The 16,820-nt window shown below is 50.6% G+C and overlaps 2 protein-coding genes across 2 annotated transcripts; one reads left to right on the forward strand and one right to left on the reverse strand.

Annotated features, from left to right (window-relative positions):
* Positions 1–452: 452 nt before the first annotated feature.
* On the reverse strand, positions 453–4,019 carry CSUI_010231 (uncharacterized protein). Its single transcript, XM_068070336.1, has 3 exons — positions 3,587–4,019; positions 2,236–3,002; positions 453–1,475 (listed from the first exon to the last, which is right to left on the reverse strand). Exon 3 carries the CDS (start codon positions 1,290–1,292, stop codon positions 999–1,001), a length of 294 nt encoding a protein of 97 aa, XP_067917686.1. The 5' UTR covers positions 1,293–1,475; positions 2,236–3,002; positions 3,587–4,019; the 3' UTR covers positions 453–998.
* Positions 4,020–4,216: 197 nt separating this feature from the next.
* Positions 4,217–16,805, forward strand: CSUI_010232 (uncharacterized protein). Its single transcript, XM_068070337.1, has 3 exons — positions 4,217–13,628; positions 14,459–14,522; positions 15,644–16,805. Exons 1-3 carry the CDS (start codon positions 4,911–4,913, stop codon positions 15,718–15,720), a joined length of 8,859 nt encoding a protein of 2,952 aa, XP_067917687.1. The 5' UTR covers positions 4,217–4,910; the 3' UTR covers positions 15,721–16,805.
* The last annotated feature ends 15 nt before the right edge of the window (positions 16,806–16,820 follow it).

The following is a 16,820-nucleotide window of genomic DNA, read 5'->3' on the forward strand; positions in this document are numbered from 1 at the left end:
ATATCCGTTGCCCGGTTAGCTCGTACTTCAATTTTCTTGGGGTATGGTGAGAGACACCGCCAGATAACAAGAAACAGTACGGACTCCAGGCCAAGTCCGCTCTCTGCTCGCCCTGCACACAACCTGGGACGCCGTAACGTTTCCGGAACTTCCTGTGGCTTCCCATGCTTTGCAACTGACTTTTTAAACACTGATATGTCGTCTAGGTATACTATTACCGTTGTCTCCAAAAGATTCGGTAACGCTTCGTGCATCACGGACTGAAGTACACTTGGTGGATTCGGCAGACCGGAAGGCACGACGTTCTGTGCGCACACCCCGAAGCGAGTACTGAAGGCTGTCTTCCGCTCGTACTTCACCTCGATGCCAGTCTGGTGGTACCCCCGGCGGATGCCGGCTTCGGAGCATATCTTCGCTTCCCCCAGTACCTCGCGCAAATCATCTAGCAGTGGACTCGAGTATCTCTCCTTTTTCCAGTTTCGTTGACAGCTCCGTACTTCGCTCACATTCTCCAGCTTCTGTGTCTCTTTTCCACAAGTAGAGCTGGTGAAGCGAATGACAACTCTGGAGGATTCGTGTGTCCGTTTCTGATGTCCTAGATCAATCTGCCCACCTCGCACTGCTCTTGTGGCTTCATTCTGTGAAGTGGAAAGAGGAGGTGCTGAGACGGACAGAAGGCGAATGTGCACGGGGGTCCTGCAGTGAGGCGGTGCGCATTCAAGAAGCTCGAGAAAAACGGCGGCGTATCACTGTAACGTCCGGTTTGCCTGACATGGGCGTCGTCGGCACTGGCACTTTTGCGGTAACTGCCACAAACACCTCGTCACACTCACATAGCTCCTCTCTGAGAAAGGTTGTGCCCACTAGGGTGCACCAGACGGCCACCTCTTCGTTAATTGCAGGAAAGCATTCTACGGCCATCGGAAGCACCTCCGCTGACTTTTGTGACTTCGAGCCTTCCAGCGGGCGAATATACACAGCGGGCCTCCCATTCTTGTTCAGGCGTGACTCGTGGTTTCGCGTAGGGATGGACACCACAGCGTAATGCGCGGTAGCTCAAGGACGCCATCGTAACAATTGCCGGCAACGAAAAAGAGCCTGCGCGAGCCTTTCATGGAAAATACCTCCCATGTAGATCTCCATCTCAGTGTAAGTAACGTCTTCGTCTTCTTCACCTTCGGCAAGCCTCGGTAAAGTCGCTCTGTGGCGCTGCGCAGTGGCTGCAGGCAGTACTCTGCTATCCTTCTATTCAAGATGTCGACCCACGAACGGCTGCCTACCACTGCATTCATCCGAATACCGTCACCGGAACCCAGATCAATACCCTACCGCCAGCAGTTATCCTGAGACCCCTTTGCGCTTGCCGGCGGGGAATCAGAGAGCGTCCCGCCACGGTCCGTCTCATCTTCGAAGGTGGTGGTTCCCGTTCCCTGGCCATCCTACTGTTGCCGCACCGTCTTGAGCCCGACCTCTTGCTGCAAGAACAGCACGGCGAACGATCTGGCAATCGGCGTGCGTGTTGTGCTGCCTTGCCTGCCCTCGGCACGGCAGCGGCAGCACCGCGCTACGATTCGCCAGTTCTCTGATGTGCGACAGTGGCTACCGTTCCATGCCAGATGAACCCAGCACGCCACAGCCACCAGAGAAGAAGGAATTACTGGAGAAAGAAGATTTGTTTCCAGGACGACCGGAGCGCTGCCCTCGCTCCCCATGATCGCTGGCTGCCGCTAAGTGTTGCGTTCTCACTCTCCCACGAGAGTTTCAAGATTCTAGATAATAATTACACAAATAAAGCCACACTTCCAAAGTGAATCAGACTTGAACTGCTTAACTGACTAGTTTCATTTTTTAGTGTATTTCTGGCTCGCCACCAGCTCTTCCGCCGCCGACGAGCGGGGCCCGCGAGACACTCCGCCTGCCCCGGGTTGTCGCGCGCAGAAACCGCGGGCGTGCCGGACACTCCGCCTTGTGCAAAATACTGGCCGTTACTGGTAAAAAACATCACCCTAGTGATCTCTGTAGCTAGTAACACTAGCCTACTACGTGTCAGTCGCCGTGCACGGTCACGGTAGCTCGATACAGTGAACGGGCACATCTGTACGTAGCTCCTGGCAACAGCGGCATTGCAAGCCCGCTTCTCGTGCCTGTCGCCTTCGAAACTGCTGTCTTGCTGAGAAGTTTGGCCACCGGATCGTGGCGTAGAGAGTAGAGGGACGACGGTACTGCTGCTCTCACCGGGGTTGTGTCGCGATTGCAGATATTCCGTAAGGTCCATAGGTTCCGCGAAGCCGTTGTTACTCCGGGTTCTCCCGGAGGAGGTGTAACTGCAGTTGCAACCTCACTTTGTCAACGGTGACCAGCCAGGCGCTCCAGCATTTCAGATACGTCCTGGAGTGATGCATCCTCAACTGCAATGCGAACGTCCCTCATGGGCTGGTCGGGCCCACTCAAGAAGAACTGTTCTGTATCATCGTCGATACTCTCCGCCCGCAGCACCAGCTTCTTGAAAGTGTCCGTGTACTCGCGAGGTTTTCCGCCTGTCATCGCCCATCAGGGATAGCTCTCCACAAGCGTCCCAGAGGGATCTGTAGCAAACGGACCTGTGCCGGACAACAGAGAACGCGTCCAGGGGGGCTCCCCGTCTCGTCCCCGTTGCTATTTCTTAACGCTTTTCTTTTTGTTGCCGGTCGGTCACTCTGGGAGCCCGTCAGGAAACTGCTGTGAAAGAGCTCTGCTTCGCCCTCAAGAAAAAGAGACGCTTCTCGGACAGGCTCCTCCCCCGACTCGATTCCCCACTCGTTGAGACGCTCCTCACAGTCGGAGCAGAGAAGGCGGGAGGGCAAGATCTGAGCTTCCGGAGTATTTCCGAGGCGTGGGGACGTATTTCGCGGGATACTTAGACTATAACTCCTGCAGCAGATCCCGGACTGTCGCCGGGGTCATTGGGGGCTTGGGTGATCCGTTGTCCGGACACTGCGACGAACTGCACAGCGGGGATTTCTCTGTACTCATATGCACATATACAGAAGACAGCCAGGACCAAAAGTCGGGGGTGCTTTCCAATCATACAGTACTACTGCGTGTAACAGTGAGAACCAACACTTAGGACGTTTGTTTCTGTCCCTCTCCTATCGACCACTCTCACCGGCACGCACCGTAGCGACAGACACATCGGATCCGTCGGGCCTGGCGGCCCTCCTCGTAACGTTTACGTAACGGACCACGACAACAGCATACACTCACCACATTAGACCGGTCGGTAACACACAACCACCGCCACAGAGCGCAGCACGGCACACCGCGCGACGGCGCACCACAAGCCTACAGAGACCCTTCTCGAACACGAGGTTCATATGTGAGACCGCACCACCGGAGGGGAGAGTGCCGGTTCGGCTGTATGACAGGTACCTTAGTTGGTGTGACCAAAGTATTCTGCCTCTGTATAAAAGAAGACAGCTCTTGACAAGTCAGTTGGTAGGCACCGCGGCAATTGAGGGGAGCCACGAGCGACTGAGGCTTGGACTTCGAAGGAATATACCTTGTTCAGTGGCAGAGTAACCGCCACACGATGTGGAACGTCCCTTACAGTTTTTATGTGTGGTCGAGAGGGTTGGTGTTCGGGCGTCCTATACAACTGTCAGCACGGTTCCACGTCCTTCACGCCCGCAGAACCTCTATTGGACTCGCTAGCCTGCAAGCTATTATGCAGCCAGGACATGCTGACTACAAGCAAGTATGGCAATTTTTGTTGCCATATCACGCTCTCACTGTGAACGTCCAAAGATGTTGGTTGTATCGGCCGTTGTCACATGCATGCGCCATGCAAGGTTGACGACAGAGAGAAACATTCCTCCGTCCCCCCCTGTTGCAATGGAGGAGAAGTCCGGAGTTGCTTTCATTCCCAGCAATGTTTGCATTCTTGAAGCAGCATGAGCCTTCAGGCAAGAACAGAACCTCTACTTTCTGGGTCTAAATGTGTCTAAAAAAGTGAACAGGAGTAGAAAGAAGCGTCTGTGGGGAGGTTTGCAGAGCCAAACCTCCTACACCGTCGTCGTTCCGCTGGTGCCTGCCGAGTATGTACGTACACACCAGCGCACGCGTGTTGTTGGAGCAACAGCGGAGGGAGGGGGGGATCAGAGGTAAATCTATGTTCCATTCCCCTAGGAAGAAGAAAGCTCTCGTGTCCCTTTTCTTCTTTTTCTATTATTAGGGGTCACTATCCACCGTAACCGTCGCAAAAGGAGAGATCGTCAGGGAAAGAGAATGCGCCTTTACACCCATGTTTCCACACTTTCCCTCTGTTCACCGATCTTGTTGGGAGACGGGGGCACCAGGTGGCCCCCGCTGGCACGCAACCCGCAGCAAAAAAACACTCCTAAATTTGGGATTAGCTCTCTCCTTTCCTCAGTTTTTCGCATTGCAAGTCTATTTCTCTCCAGGTGTCTTTGCTCTGGTTGTTTTCTGGTGTGATTGTCTTCATTCTTCTCAGCATCCGTCCCTCAAACGGCCGTGTGTTGTTCACCTACCTTTCCGGTGTGTTCTTCCCCTTGTTTTCGTCCGGTGCGATCTTCTTTCTTGCATGGGACAGCTTTCCTCTTACATTCGGCTTCTCTTCGTCTTCTTACCACTGTCTTCTGTACCGGCATTCAAGCCATTTCTCCGAGTCTCTTCACTTCCTTTCTTCTTTCCCCATACACTCCTTCGCTCTCCAGTCTCCTCCTACAATTACAGTTCTCCCTACTACCGTCTCATGTCCCGTTTTTCTTCTTTTCATCCCCTTTTTGTGCGTTCACTTTTCACAACCCCCTTTGTAATGAACTGAATGCATTGGAGGTGTCTTGGGTGTTTCGCATGTACACCAAGTTGCGGGGAATACGTTTTGCCGTTTCTGAGAACAAGAAGCACGTCCAATGCTCGAAAACAGGAAGAAGAAGATGGGCTTCCCTCCTCCGGGCCCTGAGGGAGGGGAACCTGGAGGGGGAGGAGCGAGGGTGATGACAGCTATTTCTTCTTCTACTATGACGGCGTCCACCGCGGTCCGTTCTGTTACAACGGCAGGTGCCATAACAAGAAATAGCCTTCGCTCTGGTCAAGTCGTCTCGGGGGGGGCTGATTCCTCGTCTTCTACTCCTCCAGCCATCTCAGGTCGAGTTCTTTTAAGGGAGAGAGATGATTCTTCAAAGGCCAGTCGCCGAGTTGTTGTCTCTTCATCTCCTCCTTCTGCCCCTTCTCAACCTCCCCCAGCTATAGCCGTCGTCACACGTCCTCCTCCTCCGTCATCCAGTCATTCATTCATCGTGAGTAGAAGTGCGCATGTAAGTGCCAATGATCGAATGGAGCCATCCCCAGCGTTGTCTCCTCTACAGATCTCAGAAGCTCGGAAATCAAGGCTATTAGGGATGTCTTTAGATGCAGTTATTAGAGAAGAAGCTCGCGAATCACGACAACAACATGAGCAGCAAATTCCCATTCGAGGAGGAGGGGATCTTCTCCCTCATCTTCTTCCTCCTACGACGTCTCTTCCCTCGGCTACACTCCCGAATATAAGCCGAGGGGTAACTCCAGTCTTATTGATGTCTTCTTATAAAGCTCCTCCTCATTCAGGAGTTCAGAAGACTCGAGGAGTCGTCTCTTTACGTCCCGCAGCAGCAGCGGCTTCAAAGCACGTAGAAGAGAGAGCTGGGCTTTCTTCTTCATCTAAAGATTTAGACAGTGTGAAACATACACCTGGTGGTGGTGGTGGTGCACGAGGGAGCCGAGGTGCCTCAGGGGGGGAAGAAGCAGGAGCGGGCCGCTTGTTTTTGAAAGCTATGACTTCACAGAGAAGAAGTTTGAGCGACGGCTTGACTGGAGGTGGAGAAAATAAGAGAGGAAGCAGTAGTGGGATGACTACAAGTCAAGGGAAGAAGAAGACTTCATCTTCTTCTGTCTTATTGCTTACAGCCAAACAGAAGGGTATGAAGAAAGGAAAAGAAGAGGAAGAAGAACGAGAAGAGGGAGAAGAGGAAGAGGGAGAGCAAGAGGATGGAGACCAGCCTTTACAAGATAGCGAGCCTCTAGATGACCGTGATGAAGGTGAGAGAGAAGCGGAGGGTCATTTTACTACTCTTCTTCATGAGGCTCCTGTATCTGCTTCTTCTTCACGTTTAGATTCGAAACGTACAAGTATTGAAGACGGACTGGTGTCAGAAGAAGATGATGGGACAGGTATAAGAGGACCTCCGTATTCGTCTCGTGTTTCACGTCAGAAAGTGATACAAGTGCATTCGAATCTTTCTTCACCCCAGGGAGGAGAACGTAGTCCGCCTTCTCTACTCAATGGCTGTACAGGAAATAGAATAGCAACCCTTACCGCGGGACGGGGGGTGCGTCTTTCCTCTTCTTCCTCTTCTTCACAATCAACGAAGAAGAGCCGTGTAAAGCTGATTGGACGCGATGAAAAGCTGGAAAGTCAGAGGGCAGCAGCAGAAGCAGCAGCATGGAAAGAAGGCCAGAGACAGGGGAGAGAACAAGGAGAAGAAGATGATGATCTCTTGAAGGAAGGAAGAAAAGACCATGCATCGTTACATCCATCTGGGGGTGGAGAGGAGGTGACAGTGACGAGGAAAGTTGTCTTAGAGGAGCGAACGTCTCCTACACTTTACGTTACAAAATCTTTACAGAGTGCTGAAGAAGATGAAGAGAGAGGAAATGATGAAACACCGAAAGGAGAAACAGCGAAGGAGAAGAAGGGTCCCACTCGACAAAATGGGGAGATAAGATCCAAAAGTCCGACTTCAGCATCTTCTCTGGTAAAGTCAGGAAGAAGTGACGATGAACGGGGAGGAGGTGTAGCCCAGCAGCAGCAGGAGGAGGAGGAGGAGGAAGAGGGGCAAGCGAACAGAGTGAGAAGGGAAGAAGATTTCAAGAAAGAAGATGAAGAAAGAAGACTCGTATCTCAAAGGAAATCTTCACTGTTACGTAGGAATGAATCCCAAGCTGCTCGTGCTTCTCTACAAGCCGCAGCAGTTGCAGCGGCTCTTTCTTCGTCTTCACGTGCTGTCATCGTGGATAGAGCTCAGCCGCGACGAGGTCAAATCATTGAGAAAGGCCGATCTGCTGCTACTTCCTTACCTGTCGCGCCGAGATCTGAAAGGAGAGAAGAGGTAGGTGACCAAGGAGGTATGGATGCAACAACTCCTTCACCAAGGGAGAGTCTTCGCTCCCCTGGTCCGTCGTCATCGTTACAAGCACAAACAGAGCGCAATGTAGATGGGGATGAGGCAAAGCGATCAGAGGGGAGACAGCGTGTTATAACGACGAAGGAGACAACAAGAGGAAGGAGAAGTAGTAGTAGTAGTAGCAGCACGAGCCACGGTCATAGAGACAGGGAAAGTCCCAGAAATGATGCAGAAGGTATAGGTGATAAAGAGGACGTTTCTTCTCTTCTTCTTCGGCAGGGGGGTGAAGATAGAAGACGGAGAAGTACGAAAGATTCTCAAGGTGGCAGGACAAGTAGAAGTCCCCCCAGTGGTTCCTCCGATGAGAGATTACAAGACGAATCTTCTTCTTCACCCTCTCGCCATGGGGTGTACCGACAGCATCGACGTGGTGAAGGAAAGCCTTACTCACATCATGATGACGATGAAGAGGAGGAGAATCCATCCAAGACGCTTCTTTCTTCTGAACAAGGTCCAGGAAAATTCAACTCATCTCGAGATAGATATGAAGACCGCAGTCGAGAAGACTTTGAGCCTCGTCGGAGACAACCGCAAGCCATCCGTGGAAGTACTCGAGGAGAAGGAGGAGAAGGAGAGAGAGATGATCCTCTGAGGTCTGCTAGAAGAAACTTTGTTCTCTCTTCGTCTTACACAAGGCCAGATGGGACACCATGGATTCGAGGAAGACCCGGAGAAATAGGAAGAGGACGTGACTCTCTGCAGCGGCCGGGCAACCATCGTCTTCCTTCTCATCATCCTGATATGGATGGAGATGCTATAAGAACCATCCAGCCTTCCTATTCACCTCTTTCTCGGCCTGTTATATCAGGAGGCAAGGGAGGGGAGTTAGGACCACGGATTGTCTCAGGAGGACCAGCTGGGGGCGCCATCCTTGTTCTTCCTCCTCCCCGAGTTTGGTCTACGGCTACCTCGATGCAACAGCAGCAACCATCGAGGTTCGTGGTGAGGAAAGGGGGAGAGGGGGAAGAACAAGGCGTAAGAAGAAGAGAAGAGAGATCAGGTCGGTATGACGGAGGTGGGTTGGGAAGAGAGAGTTATCTTGTATCTCGAGGTGGGGGAGTAGGAAGAGATCATGAAGAAAAGAAAGGAGAGGGGATAAGTAGGAGAAGACGAAGAACGACTTCTATGACGCCTGAAGGTCTTACGGGGGATCCATCGCGTGATCGTTATGTTACAAGATCCGCTTCTTCATCTCCCTCGATACCTCCTCCCGTGGAAGAAAGTCGTGAGGTCTCTCCCTCTTCTTCGACAGGAATGGAGAACAAGGATAGACACCATGCACGCCGTGACTCGGTCTCCCCACCCCCACGACGAGTTCATCGTAGTGTCGATGATAGGGGTGTAGCTAGACTACAGCCATATGCTTCAACGATGGTCAGAAAGGATGAAACAAGACAGAAGCAGCTCGATAAGTCATCGTCTTATGAAGAAAGCAAGAGAGAAGAACAACATCGAGAAGAGGATAGAGCCATCTCACATAATAAGACCGTACGTAGGACTGCTTCTTCACCATCTCGCAAACGTGTCGTAACTTCTTCTCCTTTAAGAAGACGTCCAGGTGTTCCCCCAAGGAATGAAAGAGAACGTGACGACGAGGAGGAGAATGATGTGAGAGCTAACAGGAAAGAACCGTATATTTTAGGTGATAAAGAATCTCTTCGAAGGGGACAGGAGAGGACAGGAAATCTCCGCGGTCGGAATGACAGTCCGGGGAGGAGAGAACAAGCTGTCGCTCCTTCCAGACAGTCAGAAAGATACAAGCAACCTCTTCGTCGTAAAGATAGAGATGTGTCGCCTTCTCTAAGAAGAAGAAGAGCATCCACCTCATCAGTTCTAAGAGAAGATGACCACAGTCAAGCAGAGGAGGAAGAGGAGAGAGAAAGATCAGCTGCTGATGAGTTCCATAGAAGAGGAAGAGAAAGACAGGAGAAACAACGAGGAACTTCCCCGGGGAAGAACGATGATGTAGCTCCCGCAGTAGCACGAGTAGGACGAGGACGCAAGCCAAGCGTTGTCGGCGAGCCGGGGGTCGTTGTATTACGAGAGAGTAGAAGAGGCGCTCCAAAAGAAGATGAAAAGACGCCTCAAGAGGGTGGAGGAGGAGCGGCAAGAGGAGATGTAGAAGAAGAGAATGACCTACATGATGATAGAGAACGAGAGAGACGAGACTTTCCTATCAAGCCTAAGCCCAACAAGGCTTCTTCCCTTGATCACAGAGAAGGAGATGAAGAGAATATTGCTGGGGAGGAGAATGGAAGAAGTCGCAGATCTTCTCTGAATGGCGACGACATTCCTCTTGGAACTTCAGGAAGGACGCGTGTTGTTCTTCTCGCAGGAAAGAAGGAAGGTGATGGAGATGGCGACAAGGGGAGAAGGCGGCTCCTTCACACCAGAAATGCCACAGGAGCCGAGGTAGGAGCCGGTCTTCAGAAAAAGAGTAAAGGGCAGGGAGTTGAGGAAGCAAGAGGTGGTATGAGAAGTGGTGGGGTAGCAGTAGGAGAAGTCTCCTCCTCTGATAGAAAGAGAGGTCGAAGTTTATCAGAAGATCAAGTCGAACCTCCGCATCAGCATCAGCAGCCACAAGAGAAAAGATCGGGAGGGAGACAAAGTGAAGTCCCCCTCGCAGGAGGAGCCGTGTCATCACCCTCTTCAGAACGACGCTTGATAGATGGAGCAAAGGAGAAGAGCCTTGATGGACGACGCACACGAGAGATTGTCCGTTCGTCTCTTGTTCCTGCTCCCTCAAAGCGTATAAGAAGAGAAGAGAAAGATCGTTCCCCTTCACCTATTGCACCTCATCTCCGTCAGAGAGATTCTTCACTCGTCGATGGACCAAGACGCGGTGGTATTATGACGACGGTCCGAGATGATAAGAGAGGGAGGTCGAGGTCATGGTCTTCGACACCGAGCACAAAGGGACGAGGAAAGCCTGGAGCCCCTCCAAAACAGAATTCAACGAGAGATGCTGAGAATACTGGAGGAGGAAGAAGATACATCAGAAAGTCTCGGTCAGTCACTCGGGATGACGAGCAAGGAACACATTCACGTCAGTCTTCTGCATCTCCACCTCCCCAGAGAAGTGCTGCTCCCGTCACAGTAGCAGGACATGGTCGGCTCGCAGGGGGACAGGAGACGGTCTCCAGGAGACCGAGAGGAGACAGTGGTTCTCCACCTCGTCATCCGATAAAGAGAGGTCGTTCTTCGAGATCGTATTCTCATCATGACGACGACTCGAGGAGTCGATCTCGAAGTCAGAGAGGATTAGGAAGCAAGACGAGGAGAAAGGGCAGTCCATCGGGAGGAGGCCAATCTAGTCGACGCGGGGGGGTCGTGTCTCCGGCAAGGTTAGCTCATTCTTCAGTTCGGCGAGGAGCAGGAGGTGATACCTCATCAGATAAACACAGTCTCTCTCCATCTAGACATGGAGATGTCTCGTCGAGACGACGTGGCGTTGTCTCCCCAGGAGCAACAAGACGGGGTGTTATCTCTCCAGACGGGCGTGAAACAGGGGGACGAGGAGATTCACCTGGGATAAGAAGAGGAGCTTCACCTTCAAGAAAGACAGGAACATCTTCTGGTGTATCTGCACCTCATCGAAGTGTCCCAACGAGCAAGCGAGGTGGTGACGGACCACCCTCGTCGACATCTCGTAGAGATGTCTCGACTTCTCTTTCAGGAAGTCGAAATGCTTCTCCTCTGCCTTCTTCACCTCATCATCGTCCTTCTTCCTCTTCTTCTCAAGGATTGCCCGGATCTTCTCCACAAGAGGATCATCGTGAATCTCCCCCCTCTACTCGGCAAGGACAGAAGATGGCTCCTTCTTATCAACGAGATGGACCAGCGTCTGCCCGCCGTCCTCCCCCCGCTGGCTCGCCGTTACCACGTCCTCCTTCAAGTCGAGATGGCGCAAAACCCCGTGTTGGAGAAGGGCGAGATCTTTCTCTTTCAAGACGACGTGATAAAGAGCCCTCCTCATCTCTGTCCCCTCCTCCCTCTCGGGGCCGTGGTCGGAGAAGCCCTCTACGAGGTCGCCCCCAGCGTTTACCTCGGGGAAGTCGATCTCCGTCATACAGTAGTCGTAGCTCTCCTAGATCAAGAGGAGATCGAAGTAATAGCTACTCGCCTCCTCGCCGTGAAAGAAGAAGTCGGACATACTCACGCGGATCATATACACCAACAAGTCGAAGTACCACCCCTCCACCATCACGTCGGCGTCGCCGAAGAGCAGAGGAAAGGTCTTCGCCATCTTACGATGATGACGAGTCCCTATCTCGTTCACCTCCTCGTGCTTACCATAGTCGGTACCGGGGTGGCCGAGATCGATCAGAAAGTTACCGTCAAAGAGACGGAAGAAAAGCTCGAAGTCCTCGACGAAGTGAGGATCCTCGAAGACCTCCTCTACCCCCTCAATCCTCGTCTAGCCAAACAGCACGAAGACAGACATCAGGGAGAGAATGGGGGGGTCCACACCCTTCTCAAGGCAACAGTAGTAGTACAGCTGCGACGGGCAGGACGGCATCATCTTCCTCAGGGACTGCTGCACTTCTTCCCTCTTCTCATCAGGCACACTCATCTCATGCACATCATACACATCCTTCTCACCGTGGACGGCCCGGTTCTCCAGATGAGAGAAGTCCTCATGAGGCCGCTGTCTTAAGTTACGATCATCGTTCAGGAGGAGGAACCGGTGGTGGCCCTACGGGGGGGGGAGGGAGAATAAGAGGGGGGAATGGAGACAGAGGAGGAGAAGGAGGAAGTCATAGTAGTTCTTCTGTGCCCATTGTTTTACGTACAAGACATCAAAGAGAATCCGAAAGAGAACCTGGGGCAGGAGCAGCCCTCCACCCTCCACCTCCTCCTCCTCCCCCTGTGGTTCTCATGAGACATCCTGGTCAAACTCAGCCTGTAGCTGTCTTAAGACCTCGCCCATCGACAGGTCAGCATTCTCATCCTCATGCTCCTCATATACCTCAGACAGCAGATAGACAACATCATACTCCGTCGTCATCGATGCATGCAATGCCTGAAACGACGACGGCATCGACAGCTACTACTACTACTGCTACAGTACATCCTGGTCACACAACGACGAGAATCTCCCGAGGCGGAGGAGGGGGAGAAGAAAGACGAGAAAGAGGGAGACTCTGTTCTCCTCCCTCTCTTCACCACCATCCTGCATCGACAGGTAGTAGTACTTCCAGCGGGAAGATTCATCCTCCTTCCAGTACGACGACTCTAACGACGACGTCGCCAGCAGGGTATAGTCATAGTAATCATCATCATCATCATACAGGAGGGAGACAGCATGGTGATCGACTAATCCATTCTCCTCAGCATCATGCGGGGCATCCATCTCATCATGTAATTCTCCCTAGTCCGAATGACGCGGCACCACCCCCACGCGCATGCAGAGATTATGTTATGGGAAGAAGGTGCCCAGCTGGAGGTCCGGGGCGATGCCCGTTTATCCATCCATCTCAAAGAGATTTCTATAAATTTGATCAGCATTCTCTTCTTCTGAAACAAGCATATCTTCATGAAGCTATGGCCTTAGGTTGGGTTCCGCCGCCACCCCCCTCATCTACAACTACAAAGAGAACATCAGGCGGATCAGGAGGAGTTTTCTCTTCTTCTTCCTCAGCTTCCACTCATCATGCTCCTAGAGAAGCACCATCATCTTCCTCCTCCTCCTCTTCAACTTCTTCATCTACGGCGACTAGTGCACCTCCGCTATCGAGTCGCCACTACCGAGATGGCATCTCGGCCTCCTCCTCGTCAACATCAGGGACAACCACAACAACCTTCTCTGGCTCTTCTTCAGGACTCTCAGGCCGAGGAGGAAGAGGAGGAGGAGGAGGCGGTGGTGGGGGATCATCGATGGTAGGAGGAGGAGGAGGTGGGGGGATGGCTAGCCACAGCCGAGGAGACAAGGGAGGGGGTGGAGGACAACAACAGCAACTTCGTGGAGACAGCAGTCTCATGACTCATCAACATCGGACTGGGGGTGGAGACAGAGGGGAGACTGGCGGTCGTTCGTCTACTCTAGCAGGAGAAAGAGATAGCGGAACGAATAGACGTGGGGGTGCAGGCGCTGACTTGGAGAGTAGAAACAACACCGGCAGTAGTAGTAGTAGTAGTAAAGCAACCACATCCATAGCACAGAATGATAGCAATGGCAGAGCAACAGCTGGGAGTGAGAAGAAGAACAAGGAGACAACAACCACAGGAGGAGCAGGAGGAGGAGGAGCTGAGAACAGAGGGGGTGAAGGGGGTGAAGAAGAAGAGAGAAGACATGAGAGAACTGCATCTCAGCAGAGAGCCTTGGATGGCTACTTCAAAAAACAGACAACCGAATTCTTACAGTCTGAATCGTATATGGAAGGTTGGTGTAAGAAGGAACTCATTGAGGTAAGTAGCAGAAGATGATCGACAGAAAGAGCATGAGGGAAAATGATAGAATGAGAAATGAGGAGGGGAGAGATGACTCTTTCTCCAAGACGAGAGAACATGTCTCTGTTCTTTCATGCTCTTCGAGAGACAAGCATGAGGTCTTCCTCTTCTCAGGACAAGGAGAGACAGGAAAAGGAGGGATAGGCAACCATAGAGCTCACTCGACTCCTTCTTCATAGTCATGGCAAATGTTTAGTAGAGTCATGCAAGTGCATAGGTACTACCTCTGAATAGCACCGAGAAACTGGATATTCACTTAGGAAGGACATCGAGAATCGTCTTCTCCCGAGAATCAAACAACCGCTGTGCTGCGGTGAATACTAGACTTCTATACATGCGTACACGTAGACATCTTTGTATAGATGGATTCATATAGACGGAGAGACTTCACGTTTTCCAGAAGCTTTGGAGAAGGATGTGGGTGTCCTCCTTGTGTACAGAGACAACTTCATATTGTGCAGCATAGACAAGTCTGGCGTGGTTGTTCTTTTCCCCCTATTGTCTAAGATTCCTTGCCGTATGACCTCAGTAGAATCGAGGTGTAGCCACCCTCCCTACACTCTCTACAGGCACTCCGCTGCTTTCTATCGTTCTATATATATCTGTATATGACGTCTATAGACATTATATTGTATGAGGATCTCAATACATTTCCTTCATACACCTGTTTATCTCCTCAATGCCGACGAGCGCATTTCAGTCTGTCTTCTTGTTCTTCGCTGAGGAGGTGTGTATGGCTGTTGTATGGCCGGTGTTTCTTCTTCTTCTCTTCTGCTGTTTGCCTGCAGTACTTTTATGATGAATACCTCCTGCAGAATATGACCAAAGAGGACGCTCTAGCTTCAGCTACAGGTATGTTTCATGTCTGTGTCTAGCTTGCTAGCTGGAGAACAAGAAACCGACTGTCTGCGGTTGATCAGCTCCGAGTCTCGAAGTTAATGGGGTGATACTTTACCGGAGCCGTCTCTGTCTAGATTTAACTCTAGCTGTTTCTTGTATCCTTGTCTGAAGTGATTCTCTCCTTCAGATCTTTCTACTTCTTCGAGAGGACATCTCATCGTTCATATATTCATGTACATTCCGAAGTCTAGACGCCTTTGAGAATAGAGCGCTCCGTTTCTCTGTTTGTATTGTATATAGATACCTTCTACCTACACAAGAGTTCATAATAGGGCCTGAGATATACAGATATCTCAACTCTCGGAGAACTGTTGCATGCAAGATCATCAAGCGCTTGTAAAAGAGTGTATTTGTCTCGCTTGGCCAGATCCTGCTGGGTAGCCATCGTACTGGCTGGCTAGCACCTTGTTCCCGCGTGTCTTTCAATGGAGTGCATGCCACGTAGAGTATTGTCAGTCTATATATATATATGTATCTAGCCAGCATGATGAGGAAAATAGTATAACGAAGCTCATATATATATATATAAGTATGTGAGCTGTCGTTGGGGACGAAGAGTTTAGGTTTCGCTGGTCTCTTTCTCGACTTCCCCACTTCAAGCAGATCGGGAGTGCACGAACATAAGCTTTCTTTTCTACGGGGGTTAAGAAGAATAAGATAGACCCAAGATGGATGAATAGATAGATCCAAGATAGATAGATAGATACAAGATAGATAGATCCAAGATAGATAGACAGATTCAAGGTAGATAGGTCAGAGGTTTGTTTGTACCTGAAATGTGCGGCCTTCGGCTCTTTTTCCGTCTGGCGTTTCGTTCATTCCTGCTATAAGGGTCGTCACCCCAAATTAGTGAGGAAGGTGCCTACCTATCTATTTATCTCGAAGGAAGGAGCTCATCTCTCTGTTTATCTACCTATCTGTATCTATATATTTGTGATGGAGGAATAGGACATGCAAGTACCGAGAACGACGATATCATATTCTTTCCATACACCCCTCAAACCCGGTTTTCTCTTCACTGACTCATTCATCCATTCTTTTTTCTCTTTCTTGACTCTTCTTGTTCTTCACAGCATACGTCGAACGACCAGAGGCTTACGGGCTGCGGGGTAATGCTGATGGAGGAGGAGGAGGTGGCACTGCACTGTGATTGTCTCAAGAGGAAGAAGGAGCCAGCATCGTATAGGAGGGAGGAAAAGAGAGCGAAGAACAACCACAAGAAAAGACTCGTTTCTTCATTTGTCTTTAAAAAAAAGAGAAGAAAAACAACAAGGAGAGATTCCTTTCTCCATGAGACCGTGGCTTTTTCTCTCAAGTGTATGTACACCAAGGCACACTCACTCCCTCACTCGAGATGCATGCATGCACGTATTGGTATCGTATGGATCTGTTGAAGATTCTCTCCGTCACCTCTCTCTTTCATACAAAGAAAAGAAAAGCATGCGCTTTTTTAGTATTATGATGGTGACTTCTCCATTCTCTATCCTAAGGACATAATAGTGCTGAGGGTGTATATACGCAACGTCTTTCACAACTTATGCATACATAAATATAATGCAGTATGGTTTGATTCTTACATTCTCAGTCCTTCCTGTCTGATTGCTGAAGCACTAACGTTGGTATGTGCTATCCGTATATAAGCCGTTCACTCTCCCGTCTTTTCTTTCTTTCCTACAGTAGGCATCGCCTCAGCTAGATAGTCTTTTCTATCATATGTGAATGTGTGTCTCGCTATTGTCTTTCCCTTTTGCCGAGAGGAAAGACACGGACAAAAAACAGAAGAAGAAGGACGGCGACTCACTGCACGTTGATCGATCACGCCATGTCTGTATATCGATCTTCAGTCTATCTCTATATTTATGCGTAAACCGATCTCTCTATCCAATGTAATCTGTCTCTGTGTCTTCACTCTATCTCTCCATTTACCCATTTATTCATCTATCGATTCTCAACTTTTCTTCCTGAAGTCGGAGTGAAGATGATTCTTCCCTAAGCTTGTTTTCTTGCTGCCTTAGATCTTTGCGTCTTTTTTGTCCTCTCTCTTGCACTCTCTTTCGAGGAAAGAAAAAGAAGAAGCTACAGAGCTGTTCTTTTCTGAAAGGGAAGTGGAGAGGAGACGTCCAAAGTCTCTTTTCATTCTGAGAGAACCTCACGGAAAGAGACGAGACATAACAGAAAGTTGCTTTCGTGAGATTTCTCAAAGACAACTAGAAGGGCCTGGCTCACTTCGGGGAGGTGGGGGGGGGGGGG

Source organism: Cystoisospora suis, assembly GCF_002600585.1.
Source record: "Cystoisospora suis strain Wien I chromosome Unknown contig_6963, whole genome shotgun sequence".
In the NCBI taxonomy this organism is placed as follows: Eukaryota; Apicomplexa; class Conoidasida; order Eucoccidiorida; family Sarcocystidae; genus Cystoisospora; species Cystoisospora suis.

What these genes read in the sequence shown, in the direction of transcription:
- CSUI_010232 (XM_068070337.1), top strand. Translation starts at nt 4,911, where the DNA reads ATGCTCGAAAACAGGAAGAAGAAGATGGGCTTCCCTCCTCCGGGCCCT. An exon ending in GTAAGAAGGAACTCATTGAG is followed by an intron (nt 13,629 to 14,458) that starts GTAAGTAGCAGA and finishes GTTTGCCTGCAG; the next exon opens with TACTTTTATGATGAATACCT. An exon ending in CGCTCTAGCTTCAGCTACAG is followed by an intron (nt 14,523 to 15,643) that starts GTATGTTTCATG and finishes TGTTCTTCACAG; the next exon opens with CATACGTCGAACGACCAGAG.
- CSUI_010231 (XM_068070336.1), bottom strand. Translation starts at nt 1,292, where the DNA reads ATGAATGCAGTGGTAGGCAGCCGTTCGTGGGTCGACATCTTGAATAGA.